At 40.3% G+C, this 20,750-nt stretch overlaps 1 protein-coding gene across 1 annotated transcript in view; it reads left to right on the top strand.

The window, feature by feature from the left end:
* The first annotated feature begins 1,487 nt into the window (after positions 1 to 1,487).
* Positions 1,488 to 20,750, top strand: part of LOC102801985 (cyclic GMP-AMP synthase-like receptor 3) — a 31,659-nt gene continuing 12,396 nt past the window's right edge. The window contains exon 1 of the mRNA XM_085499347.1: positions 1,488 to 1,895. Coding sequence (XP_085355473.1) covers positions 1,611 to 1,895 — 285 coding nt within the window. The 5' untranslated portion in view covers positions 1,488 to 1,610. The remainder of the gene's footprint in view (positions 1,896 to 20,750) is intronic.

Below are 20,750 nucleotides of genomic sequence, written 5' to 3'. Positions count from 1 at the left end.
TTACATACATTGCATATTTAAGGTAGCGAGACTATTATTTGTGTTGAAAATTACGATTTTCACATTTATTTATTAATTGATGAAATGCACTAAAAACTTTCATGTGATAAAGTCAACATAACATAGAATGTCATGTAAGTTGGTTAAAATGTAGATTTTCTGAAGGGAAGCAAGGCAGCCTCAGTAGTGTTTTCCAAAATCAACAACACAGGTTTAATCTGTGTGCCTATAAGTTTCAAAAATAAACTCAAGACAAAGCAATGTTAGGATGTGTTATCAGTAGCTATCTGACACACAATGAGTGTTTCCAAATATTTGAGTGGTTTGTCTCCGCCCCTGTTTGTTTCACAGATTAGTCATTTGCATATGAATGTTTCAGACACAGGGTCACACAGCCACTGAAAAAAAATCATTGATTTTGGTGTTTTCATATGCCGAATTTATCCAATTATAGCTATCCCATTCCTTTATTTTTTTGGTTTCAAATAGCCTTACACATTTGGATGTCCCTACACACGTTAAAGCAGACCTTGATGGGAAAACAAATTGATTGTGCCGATAAACAAGCTTGAAAATCTTTGCTGTTACTTCATGGACGTTTTCTAGGAGTTTATGTTTTTCAAAATACAAGGTCTTTAACAAAAAATAACCTATACTTATTGTCGTCGGATTAACACCAAATTTTCACAGCTTTGAGGTGACAGTGAGAGGAACTTGAATGTGTCCAGACAAACTATTTCATCGATTATTTACCAACGAGTTGTGGTTTGAGTTGGGGGCAATGCGACTAAAACAGTAATTGAAATTCAGCACGCTGTTTTTTAAAACGCGTTGCTTGCATAAAACTGACCAGACACATTCAATTTACCAGACTATTGAACAACTAGAAAAAGTGAAAAAAATACTTCTTATCGCCAGCATAAATGCGTAATTATTTTTTTTACAGAAAAAGTAATTTTTCACCTTTGATTAAGTAACGGGTCATAGAATGCAGATACGGGCATGGCAAACACACTTTTGAAAAGCTTGAAGTCTGGCGATTCTAAAAATATATACTTTCCTGGGTCTATTTGTAGTCATTTGGTCACAATTAGAAGATGAAAAAAAGTATGCAAATAATAGTCCCGCTACCTTAAGTGGATTAATAATACACATGAGCAGCATGTAGGACACTGAAAGAAAATATATAGATGACGAATTTCATTTAATTTGGGTATGTGTATGTCGTAAATATAAACTAGTATGCGAGCTTTATATACCAAGGTATTATTTCACATATTTGTTTGAGAAGTGTTAAAATCTCTTTTTAAGCCCACTTTACGCATTTCATTTTTGGGGTGAAATGGCCTGTAATGAATGAATAAAAATTTGTAACAGTATAAACCAACGGTCTTGGAAAGCACGCCACCAACGGCAGTAATCACCGCAAAGCAGTGAACGAAATGGAGCCGTTTCCCCGGAACTGTCTGCGGTGGAGTTGAGGTCGCCACAATATACGTGAGATAAAATATCAGCGTGATTTATGAGTCAAGTCACGTGATATGCTGCCTGTTAAATATTTTTAGCTCGATTTCCGAAACAGATCGACTGCCCGAAGGCATTTCTGAGTCATGGCTTTTGAAAACCGGGGTAGACGAAATGGCTTGGCTTACTACTTGAACAGCGTCACTCATGACCATGCTAAAGTGTCTCGTGCTGAAATGGATCGGAATAAAACGTTGGTAGATGACGTTGTCGGTAAAGTTATTGACCATATGCTGAATGACATCACGTTTAAGGCTAGCTACGTTCGTAACATTGGTGTTGGCAGCTCGCATGAAAACCTCAAAGTTCGTGAGGCGGATGAGTTTGATTACAACATTTGCCTTAAAATAACCAAGAATATGGAGTGTCTGGTAAGTTGAGATTAAAATGCATAAATGATGTAATTTAATATAATGTGGCAATGTTATGTCACTTTAAGAAATGACCATTTATTATTCCAAAGGGGGGGGGGAATTCTCGGTGCTTTTTCAAAAAAATCAATGGACCCCCCTTTATTCATTTTGTAAAAGAGGGTGCCCCCCATTAGAAAAAATGAAAAATTTGTAATATTTGTAATATATACAATATATATAATATTTTGAAATTTGTAATATTTGTAATATTTGTAATATTTGTAATATTTGTAATATTGACATATATAATATTTTGAAATTTATATTAACAGTTGTACTCACTTGCCTGAAGAAAGTCTATGTTATAAATTAGAACCGTTTTTTCACTGAACAAGGTTATGCAGTCAAGGCCAACAAATCTATCTTCATGTATTTTATTGATCTTTTGCTACATGGCCCCCATCTTTTTTTCAGGGTGAGCCATTTTAATAAATTTTTTGTGTAATCTGACTGATTTGACAATACTGGACTAAGTGTTGGTTATTAGTTGATAATTGGTGTAAATTAAACAATATAGTTAACAAAACTGAAAATTCTTTGTGTTGCTCTAAAATGAATTATAATTTGCGATGAGTTGCATGTTTCCATGAGCCTGCTTGTCATCCAGACCTGGTTACTACAGTCTGTTGTAACATAGCACTGTCATCACTGTCACTATTTTCATCTTCTTCACTGCTGCTGCTGCCTATTTCCAGGTCCACAATGTCATCATCCCCAGAGTCATCAGATTCAACTAGTTCATAAAGAGTGGAGCTTGTTCTTTTCTTAATGGTGCTTATAAGTGTGCGGTAATTTTGTCTTTTTTCTGCTTATCTGTATGTGCTTTTCTAAGGACATCACTAGTAATTGCTTTATTTATCTAGCTCGGCAACTGTTTTTTTTTAAAGACCCATTCAAAACTAAGCATATCCAGTCATATGTCACTGTACTTTGCTTTTTTCAATTTTTTGTTTCATTCTGTCATGTTCTCTTATAGATTTACTGTGCTTCAGATTGGTTAAATGCTGCAAATAAGCTGTTACATCTTTTTCATCAACTGCATAATTCAACGAGAATTCTCTGTTGGCATCACTATTTCCAAGTGACAGTTTATTGTTTTTGAATTGCTTTGTAACGTTGGCTGCCAATCATCTGGTTGTCTATCAACATTGGGTGTATCATGTACGTTTAAGTAATGCAATGGTCTATTAGTGTCCGGTACTGGTTGTGGTATTCTCTCTATTTGAGGTCCAATAAATGAGTGTTTTTTGCAGAAGTTACAGAGATTTCCCTTTTCTTTTCAGCCTTGTTTAATGTATTCCATGTATAAATGCTGACCCCCCTTCAGTTTTGCCTGATCCCCACTCTGGAATAATAAATGGTCATTCCCTTAGGTCATGTGTTTGTCCTAGCCATTATGTCACTTTAGGTCATGTGTTTGTTCTAGCCATTATGTCACTTAGGTCATGTGATTGTCCAGCCATTATGTCACTTAGGTCATGTGATTGTCCAGCCATTATGTCACTTTAGGTCATGTGATTGTCCAGTCGTTATGTCACTTAGGTCATGTGATTTTCCAGCCGTTATGTCACTTAGGTCATGTGATTGTCCTAGCCATTATGTCACTTTAGGTCATGTGATTGTCCAGCCATTATGTCACTTAGGTCATGTGATTGTCCAACCGTTATGTCACTTTAGGTCATGTGATTGTCCAGCCGTTATGTCACTTTAGGTCATGTGATTGTCCAGCCATTATGTCACTTTAGGTCATGTGATTGTCCAGTCGTTATGTCACTTAGGTCATGTGATTGTCCTAGCCATTATGTCACTTTAGGTCATGTGATTGTCCAGCCATTATGTCACTTAGGTCATGTGATTGTCCAGCCGTTCTGTCACTTTAGGTCATGTGATTGTCCAGCTGTTATGTCACTTTAAGTCATGTGATTGTCCAGCCATTATGTCACTTTAGGTCATGTGATTGTCCAGTCGTTATGTCACTTAGGTCATGTGATTGTCCAGCCGTTATGTCACTTAGGTCATGTGATTGTCCAGCCATTATGTCACTTAGGTCATGTGATTGTCCTAGCCATTATGTCACTTTAGGTCATGTGTTTGTCCTAGCCATTATGTCACTTTAGGTCATGTGTTTGTTCTAGCCATTATGTCACTTAGGTCATGTGATTGTCCTAGCCATTATGTCACTTTAGGTCATGTGATTGTCCAGCCATTATGTCACTTAGGTCATGTGATTGTCCAGCCGTTATGTCACTTTAGGTCATGTGATTGTCCAGCCGTTATGTCACTTTAGGTCATGTGATTGTCCAGCCATTATGTCACTTTAGTTCATGTGATTGTCCAGTCGTTATGTCACTTTAGGTCATGTAATTGTCCAGTCGTTATGTCACTTAGGTCATGTGATTGTCCTAGCCATTATGTCACTTTAGGTCATGTGATTGTCCAGCCATTATGTCACTTAGGTCATGTGATTGTCCAGCCGTTATGTCACTTTAGGTCATGTGATTGTCCAGCTGTTATGTCACTTTAGGTCATGTGATTGTCCAGCCGTTATGTCACTTTAGGTCATGTGATTGTCCAGTCGTTATGTCACTTAGGTCATGTGATTGTCCAGTCGTTATGTCACTTAGGTCATGTGATTGTCCAGCCATTATGTCACTTAGGTCATGTGATTGTCCTAGCCATTATGTCACTTTAGGTCATGTGATTGTCCAGCCATTATGTCACTTAGGTCATGTGATTGTCCAGCCGTTATGTCACTTTAGGTCATGTGATTGTCCAGCCGTTATGTCACTTTAGGTCATGTGATTGTCCAGCTGTTATGTCACTTTAGGTCATGTGATTTCCAGCCGTTATGTCACTTTAGGTCATGTGATTGTCCAGTCGTTATGTCACTTAGGTCATGTGATTGTCCAGCCGTTATGTCACTTTAGGTCATGTGATTGTTCAGCCGTTATGTCACTTTAGGTCATGTGATTGTCCAGCTGTTATGTCACTTTAGGTCATGTGATTGTCCAGCTGTTATGTCACTTCAGGTCATGTGATTGTCCAGCTGTTATGTCACTTTAGGTCATGTGATTTCCAGCCGTTATGTCACTTTAGGTCATGTGATTGTCCAGTCGTTATGTCACTTAGGTCATGTGATTGTCCAGCTGTTATGTCACTTTAGGTCATGTGATTGTTCAGCCGTTGTGTCACTTTAGGTCATGTGATTGTCCAGCCGTTATGTCACTTTAGGTCATGTGATTGTCCAGCCGTTGTGTCACTTTAGGTCATGTGATTGTCCAGTCGTTATGTCACTTAGGTCATGTGATTGTCCAGCAGTTATGTCACTTTAGGTCATGTGATTGTCCAGCCATTATGTCACTTTAGTTCATGTGATTGTCCAGTCGTTATGTCACTTAGGTCATGTGATTGTCCAGTCGTTATGTCACTTAGGTCATGTGATTGTCCTAGCCATTATGTCACTTTAGGTCATGTGATTGTTAAGCCATTATGTCACTTAGGTCATGTGATTGTCCAACCGTTATGTCACTTTAGGTCATGTGATTGTCCAGCTGTTATGTCACTTTAGGTCATGTGATTGTCCAGCCGTTATGTCACTTTAGGTCATGTGATTGTCCAGTCGTTATGTCACTTAGGTCATGTGATTGTCCAGCCGTTATGTCACTTTAGGTCATGTGATTGTCCAGCCGTTGTGTCACTTTAGGTCATGTGATTGTCCAGTCGTTATGTCACTTAGGTCATGTGATTGTCCAGCCGTTATGTCACTTTAGGTCATGTGATTGTCCAGCTGTTATGTCACATTAGGTCATGTGATTTCCAGTCGTTATGTCACTTTAGGTCATGTGATTGTCCAGTCGTTATGTCACTTAGGTCATGTGATTGTACAGCCGTTATGTCACTTTAGGTCATGTGATTGTTCAGCCGTTATGTCACTTTAGGTCATGTGATTGTCCAGCCGTTATGTCACTTAGGTCATGTGATTGTCCTAGCCATTATGTCACTTTAGGTCATGTGATTGTCCAGCCATTATGTCACTTAGGTCATGTGATTGTCCAGCCGTTATGGCACTTTAGGTCATGTGATTGTCCAGCCGTTATGTCACTTTAGGTCATGTGATTGTCCAGCTGTTATGTCACTTTAGGTCATGTGATTTCCAGCCGTTATGTCACTTTAGGTCATGTGATTGTCCAGTCGTTATGTCACTTAGGTCATGTGATTGTCAAGCCGTTATGTCACTTTAGGTCATGTGATTGTTCAGCCGTTATGTCACTTTAGGTCATGTGATTGTCCTGCCGTTATGTCACTTTAGGTCATGTGATTGTCCAGTCGTTGTGTCACTTTAGGTCATGTGATTGTCCAGTCGTTATGTCACTTAGGTCATGTGATTGTCCAGCCGTTATGTCACTTAGGTCATGTGATTGTCCAGCCGTTATGTCACTTTAGGTCATGTGATTGTTCAGCCGTTATGTCACTTTAGGTCATGTGATTGTCCAGCCGTTATGTCACTTTTGGTCATGTGATTGTCCAGCCGTTGTGTCACTTTAGGTCATGTGATTGTCCAGTCATTATGTCACTTAGGTCATGTGATTGTCCAGCCGTTATGTCACTTAGGTCATGTGATTGTCCAGCCATTATGTCACTTAGGTCATGTGATTGTCCTAGCCATTATGTCACTTTAGGTCATGTGTTTGTCCTAGCCATTATGTCACTTTAGGTCATGTGTTTGTTCTAGCCATTATGTCACTTAGGTCATGTGATTGTCCTAGCCATTATGTCACGTTTGGTCATGTGATTGTCCAGCCATTATGTCACTTAGGTCATGTGATTGTCCAGCCATTATGTCACTTTAGGTCATGTGATTGTCCAGTCGTTATGTCACTTAGGTCATGTGATTGTCCAGCCGTTATGTCACTTAGGTCATGTGATTGTCCTAGCCATTATGTCACTTTAGGTCATGTGATTGTCCAGCCATTATGTCACTTAGGTCATGTGATTGTCCAGCCGTTATGTCACTTTAGGTCATGTGATTGTCCAGCCGTTATGTCACTTTAGGTCATGTGATTGTCCAGCCATTATGTCACTTTAGTTCATGTGATTGTCCAGTCGTTATGTCACTTTAGGTCATGTAATTGTCCAGTCGTTATGTCACTTAGGTCATGTGATTGTCCTAGCCATTATGTCACTTTAGGTCATGTGATTGTCCAGCCATTATGTCACTTAGGTCATGTGATTGTCCAGCCGTTATGTCACTTTAGGTCATGTGATTGTCCAGCTGTTATGTCACTTTAGGTCATGTGATTGTCCAGCCGTTATGTCACTTTAGGTCATGTGATTGTCCAGTCGTTATGTCACTTAGGTCATGTGATTGTCCAGTCGTTATGTCACTTAGGTCATGTGATTGTCCAGCCATTATGTCACTTAGGTCATGTGATTGTCCTAGCCATTATGTCACTTTAGGTCATGTGATTGTCCAGCCATTATGTCACTTAGGTCATGTGATTGTCCAGCCGTTATGTCACTTTAGGTCATGTGATTGTCCAGCCGTTATGTCACTTTAGGTCATGTGATTGTCCAGCTGTTATGTCACTTTAGGTCATGTGATTTCCAGCCGTTATGTCACTTTAGGTCATGTGATTGTCCAGTCGTTATGTCACTTAGGTCATGTGATTGTCCAGCCGTTATGTCTCTTTAGGTCATGTGATTGTTCAGCCGTTATGTCACTTTAGGTCATGTGATTGTCCAGCCGTTATGTCACTTTAGGTCATGTGATTGTCCAGCTGTTATGTCACTTTAGGTCATGTGATTGTCCAGCTGTTATGTCACTTTATGTCATGTGATTTCCAGCCGTTATGTCACTTTAGGTCATGTGATTGTCCAGTCGTTATGTCACTTAGGTCATGTGATTGTCCAGCTGTTATGTCACTTTAGGTCATGTGATTGTTCAGCCGTTGTGTCACTTTAGGTCATGTGATTGTCCAGCCGTTATGTCACTTTAGGTCATGTGATTGTCCAGCCGTTGTGTCACTTTAGGTCATGTGATTGTCCAGTCGTTATGTCACTTAGGTCATGTGATTGTCCAGCAGTTATGTCACTTTAGGTCATGTGATTGTCCAGCCATTATGTCACTTTAGTTCATGTGATTGTCCAGTCGTTATGTCACTTAGGTCATGTGATTGTCCAGTCATTATGTCACTTAGGTCATGTGATTGTCCTAGCCATTATGTCACTTTAGGTCATGTGATTGTTAAGCCATTATGTCACTTAGGTCATGTGATTGTCCAACCGTTATGTCACTTTAGGTCATGTGATTGTCCAGCTGTTATGTCACTTTAGGTCATGTGATTGTCCAGCCGTTATGTCACTTTAGGTCATGTGATTGTCCAGTCGTTATGTCACTTAGGTCATGTGATTGTCCAGCCGTTATGTCACTTTAGGTCATGTGATTGTCCAGCCGTTGTGTCACTTTAGGTCATGTGATTGTCCAGTCGTTATGTCACTTAGGTCATGTGATTGTCCAGCCGTTATGTCACTTTAGGTCATGTGATTGTCCAGCTGTTATGTCACTTTAGGTCATGTGATTTCCAGTCGTTATGTCACTTTAGGTCATGTGATTGTCCAGTCGTTATGTCACTTAGGTCATGTGATTGTCCAGCCGTTATGTCACTTTAGGTCATGTGATTGTTCAGCCGTTATGTCACTTTAGGTCATGTGATTGTCCAGCCGTTATGTCACTTAGGTCATGTGATTGTCCTAGCCATTATGTCACTTTAGGTCATGTGATTGTCCAGCCATTATGTCACTTAGGTCATGTGATTGTCCAGCCGTTATGTCACTTTAGGTCATGTGATTGTCCAGCCGTTATGTCACTTTAGGTCATGTGATTGTCCAGCTGTTATGTCACTTTAGGTCATGTGATTGTCCAGTCGTTGTGTCACTTTAGGTCATGTGATTGTCCAGTCGTTATGTCACTTAGGTCATGTGATTGTCAAGCCGTTATGTCACTTAGGTCATGTGATTGTCCAGCCGTTATGTCACTTTAGGTCATGTGATTGTTCAGCCGTTATGTCACTTTAGATCATGTGATTGTCCAGCCGTTATGTCACTTTTGGTCATGTGATTGTCCAGCCGTTGTGTCACTTTAGGTCATGTGATTGTCCAGTCATTATGTCACTTAGGTCATGTGATTGTCCAGCCATTATGTCACTTAGGTCATGTGATTGTCCAGCCGTTATGTCACTTTAGGTCATGTGATTGTCCAGCCGTTATGTCACTTTAGGTCATGTGATTGTCCAGTCGTTGTGTCACTTTAGGTCATGTGATTGTCCAGTCGTTATGTCACTTAGGTCATGTGATTGTCCAGCCGTTATGTCACTTAGGTCATGTGATTGTCCAGCCGTTATGTCACTTTAGGTCATGTGATTGTCCAGCCGTTATGTCACTTTAGGTCATGTGATTGTCCAGCCATTGTGTCACTTTAGGTCATGTGTTTGTCCAGCCGTTGTGTCACTTTAGGTCATGTGATTGTCCAGCCATTGTGTCACTTTAGGTCATGTGTTTGTCCAGCCATTATGTCACTTTAGGTCATGTGATTGTCCAGCCGTTATGTCACTTTAGGTCATGTGTTTGTCCAGCCGTTGTGTCACTTTAGGTCATGTGATTGTCCAGTCATTATGTCACTTAGGTCATGTGATTGTCCAGCCATTATGTCACTTAGGTCATGTGATTGTCCAGCCGTTATGTCACTTTAGGTCATGTGATTGTCCAGCCGTTATGTCACTTTAGGTCATGTGATTGTCCAGTCGTTGTGTCACTTTAGGTCATGTGATTGTCCAGTCGTTATGTCACTTAGGTCATGTGATTGTCCAGCCGTTATGTCACTTAGGTCATGTGATTGTCCAGCCGTTATGTCACTTTAGGTCATGTGATTGTCCAGCCGTTATGTCACTTTAGGTCATGTGATTGTCCAGCCATTGTGTCACTTTAGGTCATGTGTTTGTCCAGCCGTTGTGTCACTTTAGGTCATGTGATTGTCCAGCCATTGTGTCACTTTAGGTCATGTGTTTGTCCAGCCATTATGTCACTTTAGGTCATGTGATTGTCCAGCCGTTATGTCACTTTAGGTCATGTGTTTGTCCAGCCGTTGTGTCACTTTAGGTCATGTGATTGTCCAGCCATTGTGTCACTTTAGGTCATGTGATTGTCCAGCCGTTATGTCACTTTAGGTCATGTGTTTGTCCAGCCGTTGTGTCACTTTAGGTCATGTGTTTGTCCAGCCGTTGTGTCACTTTAGGTCATGTGATTGTCCAGCCGTTATGTCACTTTAGGTCATGTGATTGTTCAGCCATTATGTCACTTTAGGTCATGTGATTGTCCAGCCGTTGTGTCACTTTAGGTCATGTGATTGTCCAGCCATTGTGTCACTTTAGGTCATGTGATTGTCCAGCCGTTGTGTCACTTTAGGTCATGTGATTGTCCAGTCGTTATGTCACTTTAGGTCATGTGTTTGTCCAGCCGTTGTGTCACTTTAGGTCATGTGATTGTCCAGTCATTATGTCACTTAGGTCATGTGATTGTCCAGCCATTATGTCACTTAGGTCATGTGATTGTCCAGCCGTTATGTCACTTTAGGTCATGTGATTGTCCAGCCGTTATGTCACTTTAGGTCATGTGATTGTCCAGTCGTTGTGTCACTTTAGGTCATGTGATTGTCCAGTCGTTATGTCACTTAGGTCATGTGATTGTCCAGCCGTTATGTCACTTAGGTCATGTGATTGTCCAGCCGTTATGTCACTTTAGGTCATGTGATTGTCCAGCCGTTATGTCACTTTAGGTCATGTGATTGTCCAGCCATTGTGTCACTTTAGGTCATGTGTTTGTCCAGCCGTTGTGTCACTTTAGGTCATGTGATTGTCCCAGCCGTTGTGTCACTTTAGGTCATGTGATTGTCCAGTCATTATGTCACTTAGGTCATGTGATTGTCCAGCCATTATGTCACTTAGGTCATGTGATTGTCCAGCCGTTATGTCACTTTAGGTCATGTGATTGTCCAGCCGTTATGTCACTTTAGGTCATGTGATTGTCCAGTCGTTGTGTCACTTTAGGTCATGTGATTGTCCAGCCGTTATGTCACTTTAGGTCATGTGATTGTCCAGCCATTGTGTCACTTTAGGTCATGTGTTTGTCCAGCCGTTGTGTCACTTTAGGTCATGTGATTGTCCCAGCCGTTATGTCACTTTAGGTCATGTGATTGTCCAGCCGTTATGTCACTTTAGGTCATGTGATTGTCCAGCTGTTATGTCACTTTAGGTCATGTGATTGTCCCAGCCGTTATGTCACTTTAGGTCATGTGATTGTCCAGCTGTTATGTCACTTTAGGTCATGTGATTGTCCCAGCCGTTGTGTCACTTTAGGTCATGTGATTGTCCCAGCCGTTATGTCACTTTAGGTCATGTGATTGTCCCAGCCGTTATGTCACTTTAGGTCATGTGATTGTCCAGCTGTTATGTCACTTTAGGTCATGTGTTTGTCCAGCCGTTGTGTCACTTTAGGTCATGTGATTGTCCAGCCATTGTGTCACTTTAGGTCATGTGATTGTCCAGCCGTTATGTCACTTTAGGTCATGTGATTGTCCAGCTGTTATGTCACTTTAGGTCATGTGATTGTCCCAGCCGTTATGTCACTTTAGGTCATGTGATTGTCCCAGCCGTTATGTCACTTTAGGTCATGTGATTGTCCAGCTGTTATGTCACTTTAGGTCATGTGATTGTCCCAGCCGTTATGTCACTTTAGGTCATGTGATTGTTCAGCCGTTATGTCACTTTAGGTCATGTGATTGTCCAGCTGTTATGTCACTTTAGGTCATGTGATTGTCCAGCTGTTATGTCACTTTAGGTCATGTGATTGTCCAGCTGTTATGTCACTTTAGGTCATGTGATTGTCCAGCTGTTATGTCACTTTAGGTCATGTGATTGTCCCAGCCGTTATGTCACTTTAGGTCATGTGATTGTCCCAGCCGTTATGTCACTTTAGGTCATGTGATTGTCCAGCTGTTATGTCACTTTAGGTCATGTGATTGTCCCAGCCGTTATGTCACTTTAGGTCATGTGATTGTTCAGCCGTTATGTCACTTTAGGTCATGTGATTGTCCAGCTGTTATGTCACTTTAGGTCATGTGATTGTCCAGCTGTTATGTCACTTTAGGTCATGTGATTGTCCAGCTGTTATGTCACTTTAGGTCATGTGATTGTCCAGCTGTTATGTCACTTTAGGTCATGTGATTGTCCAGCTGTTATGTCACTTTAGGTCATGTGATTGTCCCAGCCGTTATGTCACTTTAGGTCATGTGATTGTCCAGCTGTTATGTCACTTTAGGTCATGTGATTGTCCAGCTGTTATGTCACTTTAGGTCATGTGATTGTCCAGCTGTTATGTCACTTTAGGTCATGTGATTGTCCAGCTGTTATGTCACTTTAGGTCATGTGATTGTCCAGCTGTTATGTCACTTTAGGTCATGTGATTGTCCAGCCGTTATGTCACTTTAGGTCATGTGATTGTCCAGCTGTTATGTCACTTTAGGTCATGTGATTGTCCAGCTGTTATGTCACTTTAGGTCATGTGATTGTCCCAGCCGTTATGTCACTTTAGGTCATGTGATTGTCCAGCTGTTATGTCACTTTAGGTCATGTGATTGTCCAGCTGTTATGTCACTTTAGGTCATGTGATTGTCCCAGCTGTTATGTCACTTTAGGTCATGTGATTGTCCAGCTGTTATGTCACTTTAGGTCATGTGATTGTCCCAGCTGTTATGTCACTTTAGGTCATGTGATTGTCCAGCTGTTATGTCACTTTAGGTCATGTGATTGTCCCAGCTGTTATGTCACTTTAGGTCATGTGATTGTCCAGCTGTTATGTCACTTTAGGTCATGTGATTGTCCAGCCGTTATGTCACTTAGGTCATGTGATTGTCCAGCCGTTATGTCACTTAGGTCATGTGATTGTCCCAGCTGTTATGTCACTTTAGGTCATGTGATTGTCCAGCTGTTATGTCACTTTAGGTCATGTGATTGTCCAGCCGTTATGTCACTTAGGTCATGTGATTGTCCAGCCGTTATGTCACTTTAGGTCATGTGATTGTCCAGCCGTTATGTCACTTTAGGTCATGTGATTGTCCAGCTGTTATGTCACTTTAGGTCATGTGATTGTCCAGCCGTTATGTCACTTAGGTCATGTGATTGTCCCAGCCGTTATGTCACTTAGGTCATGTGATTGTCCAGCTGTTATGTCACTTTAGGTCATGTGATTGTCCCAGCTGTTATGTCACTTAGGTCATGTGATTGTCCCAGCCGTTATGTCACTTAGGTCATGTGATTGTCCCAGCCGTTATGTCACTTAGGTCATGTGATTGTCCAGCTGTTATGTCACTTTAGGTCATGTGATTGTCCCAGCTGTTATGTCACTTTAGGTCATGTGATTGTCCAGCCGTTATGTCACTTAGGTCATGTGATTGTCCCAGCCGTTATGTCACTTAGGTCATGTGATTGTCCAGCTGTTATGTCACTTTAGGTCATGTGATTGTCCAGCCGTTATGTCACTTTAGGTCATGTGATTGTCCCAGCTGTTATGTCACTTTAGGTCATGTGATTGTCCAGCTGTTATGTCACTTTAGGTCATGTGATTGTCCCAGCTGTTATGTCACTTTAGGTCATGTGATTGTCCAGCTGTTATGTCACTTTAGGTCATGTGATTGTCCAGCCGTTATGTCACTTAGGTCATGTGATTGTCCAGCCGTTATGTCACTTAGGTCATGTGATTGTCCCAGCTGTTATGTCACTTTAGGTCATGTGATTGTCCAGCTGTTATGTCACTTTAGGTCATGTGATTGTCCAGCCGTTATGTCACTTAGGTCATGTGATTGTCCAGCCGTTATGTCACTTTAGGTCATGTGATTGTCCAGCCGTTATGTCACTTTAGGTCATGTGATTGTCCAGCTGTTATGTCACTTTAGGTCATGTGATTGTCCAGCCGTTATGTCACTTAGGTCATGTGATTGTCCCAGCCGTTATGTCACTTAGGTCATGTGATTGTCCAGCTGTTATGTCACTTTAGGTCATGTGATTGTCCCAGCTGTTATGTCACTTAGGTCATGTGATTGTCCCAGCCGTTATGTCACTTAGGTCATGTGATTGTCCCAGCCGTTATGTCACTTAGGTCATGTGATTGTCCAGCTGTTATGTCACTTTAGGTCATGTGATTGTCCCAGCCGTTATGTCACTTAGGTCATGTGATTGTCCAGCCGTTATGTCACTTAGGTCATGTGATTGTCCCAGCCGTTATGTCACTTAGGTCATGTGATTGTCCAGCTGTTATGTCACTTTAGGTCATGTGATTGTCCCAGCTGTTATGTCACTTAGGTCATGTGATTGTCCCAGCCGTTATGTCACTTAGGTCATGTGATTGTCCCAGCCGTTATGTCACTTTAGGTCATGTGATTGTCCAGCTGTTATGTCACTTTAGGTCATGTGATTGTCCAGCTGTTATGTCACTTTAGGTCATGTGATTGTCCCAGCCGTTATGTCACTTTAGGTCATGTGATTGTCCAGCTGTTATGTCACTTTAGGTCATGTGATTGTCCAGCTGTTATGTCACTTTAGGTCATGTGATTGTCCAGCCGTTATGTCACTTTAGGTCATGTGATTGTCCAGCCGTTATGTCACTTTAGGTCATGTGATTGTCCAGCCGTTATGTCACTTTAGGTCATGTGATTGTCCAGCCGTTATGTCACTTTAGGTCATGTGATTGTCCAGCCATTATGTCACTTTAGGTCATGTGATTGTCCAGTCGTTATGTCACTTAGGTCATGTGATTGTCCAGCCGTTATGTCACTTTAGGTCATGTGATTGTCCCAGCCATTATGTCACTTTAGGTCATGTGATTGTCCCAGCCATTATGTCACTTTAGGTCATGTGATTGTCCCAGCCATTATGTCACTTTAGGTCATGTGATTGTCCCAGCCATTATGTCACTTTAGGTCATGTGATTGTCCCAGCCATTATGTCACTTTAGGTCATGTGATTGTCCCAGCCATTATGTCACTTTAGGTCATGTGATTGTCCCAGCCATTATGTCACTTTAGGTCATGTGATTGTCCCAGCCATTATGTCACTTTAGGTCATGTGATTGTCCCAGCCATTATGTCACTTTAGGTCATGTGATTGTCCCAGCCATTATGTCACTTTAGGTCATGTGATTGTCCCAGCCATTATGTCACTTTAGGTCATGTGATTGTCCCAGCCATTATGTCACTTTAGGTCATGTGATTGTCCCAGCCATTATGTCACTTTAGGTCATGTGATTGTCCCAGCCGTGTATTATTTCAGTAAATCAGCTCTTGGTCTTTTGTAGGTTAGTACCAACTACGAGTACAATATTGTTTGTTCATATAGAAACACCCAGTTTTGGAATTCCATATGCAAAATATCAACACCCACATTTTTACTCTATATTAATATTAGTACACCAAAGTCAACTACTAGTAAGGCAATTTCTGTCTAGATGCATGCACTGAAAGCATCATACTGTCGATGACACACAGACACATTCACTCTTGGTTTCTGTCTAGATGCATGCACTGAAAGCATCATACTGTCGATGACACACAGACACATTCACTCTAGGTTTCTGTCTAGATGCATGCACTGAAAGCATCATACTGTCGATGACACACAGACACATTCACTCTTGGTTTCTGTCTAGATGCATGCACTGAAAGCATCATACTGTCGATGACACACAGACACATTCACTCTAGGTTTCTGTCTAGATGCATGCACTGAAAGCATCATACTGTCGATGACACACAGACACATTCACTCTTGGTTTCTGTCTAGATGCATGCACTGAAAGCATCATACTGTCGATGACACACAGACACATTCACTCTTGGTTTCTGTCTAGATGCATGCACTGAAAGCATCATACTGTCGATGACACACAGACACATTCACTCTTGGTTTCTGTCCGGATGCATGCACTGAAAGCATCATACTGTCGATGACACACAGACACATTCACTCTTGGTTTCTGTCCGGATGCATGCACTGAAAGCATCATACTGTCGATGACACACAGACACAGTCACTCTTGGTTTCTGTCCAGATGCATGCACTGAAAGCATCATACTGTCAATGACACACAGACACATTCACTCTTGGACAAATTTAATTGTCAAACACTTCATAGTTGATGGTGGAACCGCGATATTGTGTATGCTTAATTTAAAACTAGCAATACAATTTTGTTATGATGTTCATGACGTTTAATAAATTAGTTTGGTACGATCTGAAAGCCACTAACTGGTTTGAAAAAATATATGGAAAGTGTTCCTTTTGTACCACCACCCCTAACACTACATTAACCCTACCCCTACCTTCCAGCACTCCCCAATTTAGTTGTATATCTTTAGGAGCATATACAATTGAATTTGGGAGTGTTGGAGGGTAAGGGTATGATTAGAGTTAGGGTTGCGAGTACAAAAGAAAGTCTTTACCCCAAAATACCAAATGTTATGCTTGGGTATGGCACTTCATAGTCAGGAACACACTGGTTTGGCATGGTAGCTATATGGTAGACACATAAATAGTTACAGCATTGGAGCATACTAAAGTAGCCAATTTCCAGTATACAGAGAATTTCATGCATAGAAAATTTCATGCACTTTCAGATCAGGCTTTAATGAGTATATGGCATAAATGAATCCCAAACTTTGTAAAATGTACACAATTCTCGAATCATCACTCCAAGTAAAAATCCATTTAATCAAGGTCTTTCATAGTCATTGATCATTCAAAGGATGCAATGCAAAGCATCTTTCCATTGTCTGTATATTAATTGTCGTGTACACATTTTTAGAAATTTTGGCATTTAGTTCATTGCCCTTTAAATACTATTGTCTCTGTTGTCATGTACTAGTGTTATGTTATGACAGGCAATTCTCTTATTGCCGGTATGGTGTGCTATTGTCGTGTTATGGTGTGCTATTGTCGTGTTATGGTATGCTATTATCATTTCATGGTGTGTTTATGCAATGTTATATTGTTCTGAGTGTTCTGTCTTGTTTTATTTATATGATGTTGTTATTTTAGAGTGTTGTCATAATGTGATTGGTTGTTATAATGTGATTGGTTGTTATAATGTGATTGGTTGTTAGTCCCCGTTCGGATGCAGTCCGAAAACGGGTACTTATGTTTTGCCCTGTGTGCGTCTGTCCGTCCGTCCGTGCGTCCGTGATCACCTGTATCTCGAACATGCATGGACCGATTAAGTTCAAACTTCACTCATACATCACACATTATATGGGACATATGCACATGCATTTTTTTCATGATCCGATTAACGATAGCCGAATAGCGGCCATTTTAAGGCCGAAAATGCATCAAAATCGCACATTTTCACCATTCCGGACCCGGATCTCAGTTATGCATGGACGGATTTCATTCAAATTTGGTACATACATTAAACATAATAGGACCTTGATGCACGTCATTTTTTTTTTCGGATCAAGTTCGAAATAGCCGACTGGCGGCCATTTTGTTTTAAAGAATTCAGTTCTGGATCCGTATCCGAGACATGTCTGGATTGATCAAGTTCAAACTTCACACACACAAGGTACATCATGTCACAAATATGTATGTGCATTTGTTTCATGATCTCATTAACGATAGCCAAATGGGGGCCGCTTTAAGGCCGAAAATGCATTGAAATCGCACATTTTCACAATTCCGGACCCGTATCTCAGTTATGCATGGATGGATTTTGTTCAAATTTGGTACATACATTAAACATAATAGGACCTTGATGCACGTCTTTTTTTTTTTCGGATCAAGTTCGAAATGGCCGACTGGCGGCCATTTTGTTAAAGAATTCAGTTCTGGATCCGTATCCAAGACATGTCTGGATTGATCAAGTTCAAACTTCACACACACATGGTACATCATGTCACAAATAGATATGTGCATTTGTTTCATGATCTGCTTAACAATAGCGGAATGATGACCATTTTAAGGTTGAAAATGCATCAAAATCACGTATTTTCACAATTCCAGAACCGGATCTCAGTCATGCATGGATGGATTTTGTTCAGATTTAGCACAATGTGTTGTACATATGCAGGTGCATTTCGGTCATGATCTGCTTTGAATGTATATGTCACTCAAATATGAACGGAACGGGGGACGTGTCATTGACAATGACTTGATATAATGTGATTGGTTGATATAATGTGATTGGTTGTTATAATGTGATTGGTTGTTATAATGTGATTGGTTGTTATAATGTGATTGGTTGTTATAATGTGATTGGTTGTTATAATGTGATTGGTTGTTATAATGTGATTGGTTGTTATAATGTGATTGGTTGTTATAATGTGATTGGTTGTCATAATGTGATTGGTTGCTTTAATGTGATTGGTTGTTATAATGTGATTGGTTGTTATAATGTGATTGGTTGTTGTAATGTGATTGGTTGATATAATGTGATTGGTTGTTATAATGTGATTGGTTGATATAATGTGATTGGTTGTTATAATGTGATTGGTTGTTATAATGTGATTGGTTGTTAGTCCCCGTTCGGACGCAGTCCGAAAACGGGGACTTATGTTTTGCCCTGTGTGCGTCCGTCCGTCCGTCCGTGCGTCCGTGATCACCTGTATCTCGAACATGCATGAACCGATTAAGTTCAAACTTCACTCATACATCACACATTATATGGGACATATGCACATGCATTTTTTTCATGATCCGATTAACGATAGCCGAATAGCGGCCATTTTAAGGCCGAAAATGCATCAAAATCGCACATTTTCACCATTCCGGACCCGGATCTCAGTTATGCATGGACTGATTTTGTTCAAATTTGGTACATACATTAAACATAATAGGACCTTGATGCACGTCATTTTTTTTTTTGGATCGGGTTCGAAATGGCCGACTGGCAGCCATTTTGTTTTAAAGAATTCAGTTCTGGATCCGTATCTGAGACATGCTTGGATTGATCGAGTTCAAACTTCACACACACAAGGTACATCATGTCACAAATATGTATGTGCATTTGTTTCATGATCTCATTAACGATAGCCAAATGGTGGCCGCTTTAAGGCCGAAAATGCATTGAAATCGCACATTTTCACCATTCCGGACCCGGATCTCAGTTATGCATGGACGGATTTCATTCAAATTTGGTACATACATTAAACATAATAGGACCTTGATGCACGTCATTTTTTTTTTCGGATCAAGTTCGAAATAGCCGACTGGCGGCCATTTTGTTTTAAAGAATTCAGTTCTGGATCCGTATCCGAGACATGTCTGGTTTGATCAAGTTCAAACTTCACACACACAAGGTACATCATGTCACAAATATGTATGTGCATTTGTTTCATGATCTCATTAACGATAGCCAAATGGGGGCCGCTTTAAGGCCGAAAATGCATTGAAATCGCACATTTTCACAATTCCGGACCCGTATTTCAGTTATGCATGGATGGATTTTGTTCAAATTTGGTACATACATTAAACATAATAGGACATTGATGCACTTCCTTTTTTTTTTAGAATCAAGTTCGAAATGGCCGACTGGCGGCCATTTTGTTAAAGAATTCAGTTTTGGATCCGTATCCAAGACATGTCTGGATTGATCAAGTTCAAACTTCACACACACATGGTACATCATGTCACAAATAGATATGTGCATTTGTTTCATGATCTGCTTAACAATAGCGGAATGATGGCCATTTTAAGGTCGAAAATGCATCAAAATCACGTATTTTCACAATTCCAGAACCGGATCTCAGTCATGCATGGATGGATTTTGTTCAGATTTAGCACAATGTGTTGTACATATGCAGGTGCATTTCGGTCATGATCTGCTTTGAATGTATATGTCACTCAAATATGAACGGAACAGGGACGTGTCATTGACAATGACTTGATATAATGTGATTGGTTGATATAATGTGATTGGTTGTTATAATGTGATTGGTTGATATAATGTGATTGATTGTTATAATGTGATTGGTTGATATAATGTGATTGGTTGTTATAATGTGATTGGTTGTTATAATGTGATTGGTTGTTATAATGTGATTGGTTGTTATAATGTGATTGGTTGTTATAATGTGATTGGTTGTTATAATGTGATTGGTTGATATAATGTGATTGGTTGTTATAATGTGATTGGTTGTTATAATGTGATTGGTTGTTATAATGTGATTGGTTGTTATAATGTGATTGGTTGATATAATGTGATTGGTTGTTATAATGTGATTGGTTGTTATAATGTGATTGGTTGATATAATGTGATTGGTTGTTATAATGTGATTGGTTGTTATAATGTGATTGGTTGTTATAATGTGATTGGTTGATATAATGTGATTGGTTGTTATAATGTGATTGGTTGATATTATGTGATTGGTTGTTATAATGTGATTGGTTGTTAGTCCCCGTTCGGACGCAGTCCGAAAACGGGGACTTATGTTTTGCCCTGTGTGCGTCCGTCCGTCCGTCCGTGCGTCCGTGATCACCTGTATCTCGAACATGCATGGACCGATTAAGTTCAAACTTCACTCATACATCACACATTATATGGGACATATGCACATGCATTTTTTTCATGATCCGATTAACGATAGCCGAATAGCGGCCATTTTAAGGCCGAAAATGCATCAAAATCGCACATTTTCACCATTCCGGACCCGGATCTCAGTTATGCATGGACGGATTTTGTTCAAATTTGGTACATACATTAAACATAATAGGACCT

This window comes from Saccoglossus kowalevskii, chromosome 5 (assembly GCF_978046115.1).
Source record: "Saccoglossus kowalevskii chromosome 5, keSacKowa6.1, whole genome shotgun sequence".
In the NCBI taxonomy this organism is placed as follows: domain Eukaryota; kingdom Metazoa; phylum Hemichordata; class Enteropneusta; family Harrimaniidae; genus Saccoglossus; species Saccoglossus kowalevskii.
Note: the sequence above shows the minus strand (reverse complement) of the source record. Positions and strands in the feature narration are given on the sequence as shown.